The sequence below is a fragment of the Mustela nigripes genome, chromosome 1 (genome assembly GCF_022355385.1).
Source record: "Mustela nigripes isolate SB6536 chromosome 1, MUSNIG.SB6536, whole genome shotgun sequence".
NCBI lineage: Eukaryota > Metazoa > Chordata > Mammalia > Carnivora > Mustelidae > Mustela > Mustela nigripes.
In genome coordinates, this window is record NC_081557.1 from 108,490,492 (window position 1) to 108,499,449 (window position 8,958).

General features: G+C 46.7%; 1 protein-coding gene across 2 annotated transcripts in view; it reads right to left on the reverse strand.

Annotated features, from left to right (window-relative positions):
• The window catches only part of PEBP4 (phosphatidylethanolamine binding protein 4), a 236,366-nt gene extending 228,319 nt beyond the window's left edge, over positions 1-8,047 (reverse strand). Inside the window, exon 1 of one of the 2 annotated variants that reach the window (XM_059371677.1) lies at positions 7,926-8,047. In XM_059371677.1, the coding sequence (XP_059227660.1) occupies positions 7,926-8,033 (108 nt within the window). In that variant the 5' untranslated portion in view covers positions 8,034-8,047. The remainder of the gene's footprint in view (positions 1-7,925) is intronic. The other variant, XM_059371685.1, reaches the window with a different exon arrangement.
• Between the last annotated feature and the right edge of the window lie 911 nt (positions 8,048-8,958).

Genomic DNA, 8,958 nt, shown 5'->3' on the forward strand with positions numbered 1-8,958 from the left:
ATATATATATATATATATATATATATATATATATATATATATATATTTGTATTTTTTTATTATATTTATATTTATTTATATGTTTGTGTAAATATATAAATACATAATGGAATATTACTCAGCCATCAAAAAGAATGAAATCTTGCCATTTGCAATGACATAGATGGAACTAGAGGATATTAGACTAAGTGAAATAAATCAGTCAGAGATAGACAAATACCAAATGATTTCACTCATATGTGGAACTTAGGAAACAAAACAGATGAACATATGGGGAGGGGGAACAGAGAGAGAACAAACCATAAGAGACTCTTAATGATAGAGAACAAACTGAGGGGCTGATGGAGGGAGGTGGGTGGGGGATGGGCTGGGTGGGGGATGGTATTAAGGAAGGCACTTGTGATGAGCACTGGGTGTTGTATGTAAGTGATGAATCATTAGATTCTACTCCTGAAACCAATATTGCACTGTATGTTAACTAGATAGACTTTATTTATTTTTTTTTAAGATTTTATTTATTCATTTGACAGAGAGAAATCACAAGTAGTCGGAGAGGCAGGCAGAGAGAGAGAGAGAGAGGGAAGCGGGCTCCCTGCTGAGCAGAGAGCCCGACGCGGGACTCGATCCCAGGACCCTGAGATCACGACCTGAGCCGAAGGCAGCGGCCTAACCCACTGAGCCACCCAGGCGCCCTAACTAGATAGACTTTAAATAAAAATTTAAAAAGAAAAAATATATTAAATTAAGACCTACATTAAATCAAAACATATATGAGTAGAATTATAAAAATTTAATATAAAAGAAGTTTAGTGTTTTTTTAAAGAAAACTGAATCAAAGGAGAGGTACTTATGTAATCTAGTTAAAGTAGTTTAATATTTTAAAAATATCAGTTATTTTTAAATGGATTTATAGATACAAAGTAATTCCAACAAAATTTGTGTTTTTAGTGCATGTTTAGAAAATAAGTTTAGGGGCACCTGGGTGACTCAGTGGGTTAAAACCTCTGCCTTCGGCTCAGGTCATGATCCCAGGGTCCTGCTCAGCAGGGAACCTGCTTCCCCCCCACCTACCCACTGCCTGCCTCTCTGCCTACCTGTGATCTCTGTCTGTCAAATAAAGAAATAAAATCTTTTTAGAAAGAAAGAAAAAAAAAGAAAGAAAATAAGTCTAAATTTCTTTTGGAAAACTTAATATAGCAGAATTGTCAAGAAATTTTTTTGCAAAAGAAAGTTAATGGGGTATGGAGGGGAGAAAAGCATGTCTGTTTTTTCCTGGAAAGCTATAATAATTAAAACATTATGGTTCTGTCACAAGGATAAATAGCTCAATAAGACAGAATTGAAAGTCTAGAAGCAAACCTAAGAATGAGTGGGTATTTAATATATGATAAAATTGAGAAAAAATTAAGTAAGTACAGAAGCTAGGACAACTGACTAATCAGGAAAACATTAATTCCAGACAGTTCAAATAGTATAGCATAAAATATGAAACTATAAAATAATGAGAAAAATAAAACAGATTATTTCTATAATAATGGGGAGGGAAACACTTTGCTAAGATTAAAAGCAAAGAAAAAAACAAAAGCAAGAAATGAATGTCTCCTTTTTTTTCTTTTTAAGATTTTATTTATTTATTTATTTGACAAAGAGAGAGACATCGAGAGAGGGAATACAAGCAGGGGAAGCGGGAGAGGGAGAAGCAGGATTTCTGCGGAGCAGGGAGCCTGAAGTGGGGCTTGATCCTAAGATCCTGGGATCATTACGTAGGCCAAAGGCAGACGCTTAACAACTGAGCCACCCAGGCTCCCCAAAATGGATTTCTCTTAAGAGAGAAAAGTGAAATTTTTGAATGCCCATACACAAGCATAAAATTATTAAATGCCAATGAACAAGGTGAAAGTCAAGCAACAAACCGCAAAGTATTTCCAACAAATGACAAAAGATTAATATTCTCAATACATAAAGAAGCATTATAAATTAATATGAAAAAAGTATCATTGCTCAATTAGAAAAAGAAGTATGAGCACATGACTGAAAAGGTGTTCCTGCTCACAAGCCACAAAGAATGCAACTTGAAACTAGGTACATTTTGATACATTATATATATCAAAAGCCATAAAAATACACTTCAACCCTGAAATTCTACTAGGAGTTTACCTAAGGAAATGCCCATGCACTTGCAACATTATTTATAATAGCAGTAGTCTGGAAACCATAGAAGAGGGGATGAGATTTTTTTTAACGATTTTATTTCATATAGAAAATAAACCTTTAGAAATAATGTAAAAAAAATTACTCAGTGTGGGACGCCTGGGTGGCTCATTCTGTTAAGCATCTGCCTTCAGCTCAGGTCATGATCTCAGGGTCCTGGGATGGAGCCCGCATTGGTGGTGGAGGTGGAGTCCCCTGCTCAGCAGGGAGCCTGCTTCTCCCCTTCCCTCTGCGCTCCCCACAGCTAGTGCTTTCTCTCAAATAAATAAATAAAATCTTCTTTGAAAAATTACCAAGTGCTATAGAAAGATGCACACAGCAATAGCAGGGTTCCAAGAGGAAACTGATGACACACGCACATCGGGATAAATGAAGGAGGGATGAATAAAGGGGTGCTTACAAAGGTAAGGGCAAGATACAGGGACACCTGAGGGTTAGTGATGGAACTAGGGGCTAGTAACAACAAAGTGTCACTAGACCTCAGGGGCTTCGGGTCCGGAGGGCGGGGACACGGCTAAGCTCACTCAGGCACTTACGATGCCAGATTTGAGGACACCTTCACCCTCAGGGTTGTGCAAGGCACAGTGAGTGCCTCCTTACATGTTTGCGCCAGAGGCACTTGCCTCATGCCATGCTATTAAAGGCACCTAGAAGGAAGATTCTGCAGAAAAGACTGTGTGGACAGGATGTGCAACCTTTTACAGGGAGCCAGAGGCAGTTCAAGGTGACCCCACAGAGAGGCTGCCTGAGAGAAATACCTGCTCTCACTTTCCTCCCATCCCCTTATTTCCTGCAGGGCTTTCTTTTATCAGGAGGGCAAGGTGCTTCACAGTCAGCCTCTGGGACAGACCGCAGGACAAGAATGGATCCAAGGTGCACGGAGACTTCCACAGTATGACACAAAGTTAAGCAAAACAAGCAGGTTCCAAAGCAATATCTAAAAACTGATGCCTATCTTTACATAAGTTTTATTTAGTGGTATACTGGGTTGTAACATTACATTATGATTTATTTTTAAATAGTTTTTGCTTTTATATGTATTCGCTAAATTTAATGGAGTGAGTGTCAGAAAAAAAAAAAGAAAGAAAGAAAGCTTCCAAAAATGCTGTATAGGTTGTGGCCTTAAGAAGATGAAGTAAAAAGCCTAGGTGAAAAAAGTCAAAGTATTTACAGGGGTTGCTTTTGGGTGGTTAATGTTTATAGAGTGGTTATTTCTGGGGGACAAGCATAGTTTGGTTTTTGTGTGCATCTTAATCCTCTTCTTTCTTTGAAAATGTCCTAAAGTGAATGTATGTCTTGAGATCATAAATCCAGAAGCTATTCAATATAGTTTGGAGAGAGGCGAATAGATGGTGTAAAACGGAGAGGAGAGCGAAAAGAATTCTCCACAAACAGCCACCTGTCCTTTCTGTGAGCTGATACCCCAAGCTCACTTATACTTATCTCATGTGTAAAATGACATGATTTCTTTTAGCTTCTTTTGCTACAAAATTCCTTTTAAAGAAGAAAACAACTCTTATCTAACAGACACCACCACACACACACACACACACACCCACCACCACCACCACCACCACCACCACCACCACCACCACCACCACCACCACCACCCCCCCCGCATCCCCCCCACCAACCTGGAGTCATGGTCATGAGACAAGGCAGACCAATGCATGGCTTAAGCAAGCAGAGTATGGACTTGGAGGAGGACCTGGGAGCGCCACCTCCCGGCAGACCTGGGCATTACAGCTGACTGCTAAGGGCCCTTTCCCAGGCTTCAGGACACGCTGCCTTCTACATGCCTTCTCGCAGAGGCAGTATGTTGACCTCCTCTTCCTTCACTGACCACTTTGAAATCCAGCTTATTGTCTCCTACAGTGTCCCGTCTTCTAAAACTACAACGCTTGGAATGCCTGGGTGGCTCAGTCATTAGGTGTCTGCCTTCAGCTCAGGTCATGATCCCAGGGTCGAGGGATCGAGTCCCACATCCATGGTGATCCGGAAGTCCTAGAATTGAGCCCGGCATTGGGCTCCCTGCTCAACGGGGAGTCTGCTTCTCCCTCTGCCTGCTGCTCCCCCTGCTTGTGTGCTCTTTCTCTCTCTGACAAATAAATAAATAAATAAATAAATAAAACCTTTAAATAAAAATAAAACTACAATGCTTACCCCCCAGAAATAACCATTCATAACCCTATGAACACTCATCACCCAAAAGCAACCCTTGTAAATATTTTGACTTTTTTCATCCAGGCTTTTTATTTCATCTTCTTAAGGCCATAACCTACATATGATTTTTTCCAGAATGTTTCTTTTTTTTTTCTTTTTATGACATTCATTCTATCAAATTTAGCAAATACATAAAAGCAAAAACTCAGGTCTTGACATCCTCAACTTTGTGTTAGAGGTATTTTCACTGAACAAGGTCAGTCGGTCACCTCAGTATAACAGCCCATAGGGTGCAGGGGGCCATTTCTCCCCAAGTCTGTATTGTACTTTACATGTGTGAGTCAGCATTCACAAAACTGTTGCATTTCTGCACTCTCTCCCCTCGCACTGCTGTTCAGCCCATCCTTCTGGCTCTCCCACTCAGCCACTTCTTCCCATCGGTCCTGCGCATGGCTTGCTTTCTGCCACCCTCGTGTCCCTCCTTCCAGCCCAGGCTCCTCAATCTGTAGCCACCAGCTCAGCGCCATCTTTTTTTTTTTTTTTTAAAGAGATGTATTTATTTTTTTTTTTAAGAGATGTATTTATTTGAGATAGAGAGAGAGTGGGAGGGGCTGAGGGAGTGGGAGAGAAACTTAAGCAGAATTCTGCAGTGTGGAGCCCGGCTGGGGCCGATCTCACGACCCTGAGGTCATAATCTCAGCAGAACCCAAGAATGCAATGCTCAATTGGCTGAGCCATCCAGGCAGCCCAGCACTTAAACATTCTTAAGCTTCTTCCACATATAAAACATCTCTTTCAGTAGTGAATGCCCTAATGCATAACTCAGATACCCCCTCTGGACTGAGATGTCCAATCTCCCAGCTGCTGGAAATATGGCCGCTGGCAGAGGCCCCCTCTGGCAGTTGGTGGAGGGGGCTGCCTGGCCCCACTCCCCATGACTGTTTGGTGTTGGGATATTTGAAGGGTCCTCTGAAATTGTTTTCAGCAGACATACTGACACACAGATGACTGTCACAAAGAAGAAGTTTATCCTCCCAGATCCCTAGGAACAGGAGGCAAGGCGTGCCACACACGCAGGGGGTCACACGAGGCAGAGAGCACAAGGGGAAAATGGGAGGAAGTGTGGGCAGTCACCTTTATGAGGGCTTCCATGGGAAAGGCAAGGCAGCGTAAGCAGGTTTAAGATTGGCTAATTTGGGGGCGCCTGGGTGGCTCAGTCTTTAAACATTTGTCTTTGGCTCAGGTCAGGATCCCAAGGTCTTGGGATCAAGCCCCACACTGAGCTCCCTGCTCAGCAGGGAGTCTGCTTCTCCCTCCCCCAATGCCCCTGCTTGTGTTCCCTCTCTGGCTGTATCTCTCTGTCAAATAAATAAATAAAATCTTAAAAAAAAAAAAAAAAGATTGGCTAGTTTGAATCATTTTATGGACTCTACGATATAAGGGCTGTCCCTTGTTGTCCGATGCCCCACCCTGAGGTGAGTAGGGCCGGGGGTTCTGGTCCTGAGTGTAAGAATCCTCTAAGAGTCCTGTCAAGATGGCGGATAAGGGTCTGGACTGTGGATTGGTTGGTTTGCTTATGAAAGTCATGCTCCCAGGGGACTCATTTGCTATCTCTAGGAATTAGTCTGCCAGGGGCAGTCCCTCGGGGATCAGCAAGATGTTAAAATACTGGATATAGCAAATACAGCAAATAAAAAAGGTACGGTTAATACAGGGGGTAAAGGCTCAAACCCCCTTGCCCTGATTCTGGAACATCTCTGAAGGCCTACCCTAGCTCCACGTCTCGGAGGGGAGACCTCAGGCCCAGGCCTTTGGGTCACTGCATCCAGCACCTACCTCTGCTTCTCGGGCTGCACAACCCAGGGAACCGCTGCCCCTTAACCTTCATCTCTGCCTCTCCTTGCCAGGGAACTGACCCAAGACAGTCTCTTGCACCCCCACAGCCCCCTACCCGTCCCCCACCTTTCTCTTCCCTTCTCAGCCAAACTTTCTGGAGATACAACCTCTGTTCACGGAGTACAAATCCCCAGGCACACCTCCTGCTCTATGGTTCTCAAACTTCAGCCTGAATCAGAGTCACGGGGAGGGCTTGTTAATGCATCCACTGCGGGGTGGCACCTCCAGAGCATCTGAGGGAGTGGACCAGAGGTGGCTGCACCTCTAACATGCCGCCATGTTGGAGAAGCTGCCCCCTCGCCCCGTTCCCGCCGCTCCGCAGCATGTCCCAGTTCAGTCAGGAGGAAGTCCATACTTCCTAAGGCTCTTCAGGCAGCCGTTTATTCTGTCTGCCTCGGCTCTCACCAGGCCTTTCTCACTGTCGTCCACTCCCTGCCATAGTTGTGCTTTCTTTGCTCGCCCTCATGCCTCTGGGCCTTTGCACATGTCTTGTTTGCTGTGTCAGGTACTCCCTCAATACCCCTTACTTCTTTCCCCTGCCTAGCTAGTCCCCTTTCAGCTTCCTGTCTCTTTTCCAGTCACTTCTTCAGGGAAGTCTTGATCCTCTGGTGCCCCCTTTCAGAGGCAGCCCTCACTAAATTACCACCCAGTGACTGGAAAATGAATAATAACAGAAGCACTGCTCTTTCATTATAGAAACCCCTCCTCTTGGCTGAGGCAAAGATGGAAAAGGCAAAGGAAGAGTCCATTAGAGAGTGCTGGGCCACAAAGGTGGCTCCCCAGGAGGGCAGGGGGGGATGGAAGGGGCATCAACCCCAGGGGGAGGGGCAACGCAGCAGGTGTTCTCCTCTTGCTTAACCTTCTTCTATCCTTGAACTGACAAACACAGGCTTGTCCTGCCCTCCTCAGTCCCCCTCTGTCCACCCACCCCCTGGGGCAGATGAAACCCACCCCCACCCCACACCAGCTCTCCCGGGGGAGTCACCCCCCAACCCTCCTGCACCCAGTGTGGGGCCTCCAGCCAGCTCTGGCGGGAGTCATGTGATTGCTCTGGTGTGCATGACAAGCTCCCCGGAGTGATGCTTTGAGGAGTGACCTTGTGGTCCAGGACAGAACGAGCTCCCTGCAAGCCTGCTGATGTCTGTAAGGGTTGGGCTGCTCTTTGGGCTTGGGGGTGGGGGGCAGGGTGGGGGCAGGGGCACACTCAATTTTCCTCCACAGATATTTGGCCCCAATTTTCAGGTCCGGCTTATGTAACACCTGAGGAGAACCACACTCCCCGGTCACCCACACCTTTTCCCTTTCGTGGAGCATTTCACAGGCGCAGCTGCTTCTCAGAGAAGGTCTATTTTGGGAGCTGTTTTCATTTGACCTATATTAAGCACAGTCACAAGGCAGAGGCAAGTTGCAGGGTGCAGGGTGGCCTGCTTGCTCTTTGTGCTTTTTTAGTGTCACGGGTGAGAAAACCAGACAAGCCGGTGCCTACAGCTTGGGACCTGAGCCGTGAGGGTCCCCTGGAACTCCCCACAGCGTCCGGCCATGGGTAGGCTCCAACAGCCCACCTGTAACAGCGCAGGCCCAGGCTGCCCCCCTCCCCAATTCCACAGTTCTGGTTCATGACCCCTGAGGCCCCCTGAAGACGGCACTGTACTCACTGCAGCACTGGTCAGGGAAACGTTGACATTCCCAGCAGGCTCAGAATTTACCAGGCCGGGAAGAGCCCAGGCCTGCAAAGTGCGGCTGGTAGACCTTTGATAGGCCATTGAGCCCCTGTCTTTCCTGGGTTAATAATTAAATCACATGACCAGCAGGGGGAGAGAAAGGGCTGCTGGGAGCCAGGAGGCCCAGGTCATGTGCGCAAACAGGTACTCCTTGGGGTCCCCACCACTATGAGGGCCTGTGGGGAAAATGACAACCCACTAAGTGTCCCATTGACCCCTTTTCAGTGGGGACATCTCCTGCACCACTGTTTTCTCCCTTGGGGCTCTTCTTAGTTTCCCTAGAAGCAGAGGCTCAGTTCCAGGGTCTAACACTCTGCCCCACCCAGGTGATCCCCAAAGCCACATCTCTGGCACCTTGACTCTCCTGAGGGTCAGGCCCACATCTCCAAACGGTTGTTCCGCTGATCTGTCACATGCAAAAATTCAAAGCAGACCTGGAGGCCCCCTCTGCACTGGGATCAGCAGCTCCCCCACCGCCCCCCTGTGGAGGACATGGCTGTTGGCCTGGTCTTCCACGTGTCCCACACCGTGTCTGCCTTTGAAGGGCAGGATGGACACGGATGATGACTTCTCGGGCCAGCTGGGGAGATGTGATGGCGCATCCCCATGGAGTGGCTGGAAGAGAATCCTGGCTTTGTACTGGGCCACAGACCTCAGGGCTCCCGCTCCTAACCTTTGTGACCCAGGGAACGAACGGCTCTCATTGAGAGGCTGAGTGTGTCGTGACCAAAGTGACCGCATGATCCCCATCAGAGTTGGCTGGAAGCAGCGAAGGAAGTGGGGAAGCCATTGCCCTGGGCAAGCTGGTGGATGGCATTGGGATGAAGGGGAGGAACCAAGAGAGACCATGGCAGCTGAGGAGAGCTAAGGTGAGCTACGTGCACAAGTGAAAGGAACTTGGAAAACTTGAGTTCTGGGTCTTGAGGGATGGAGGATGGTGGAGAGAATGGGTAGTCTATTCTAGGCA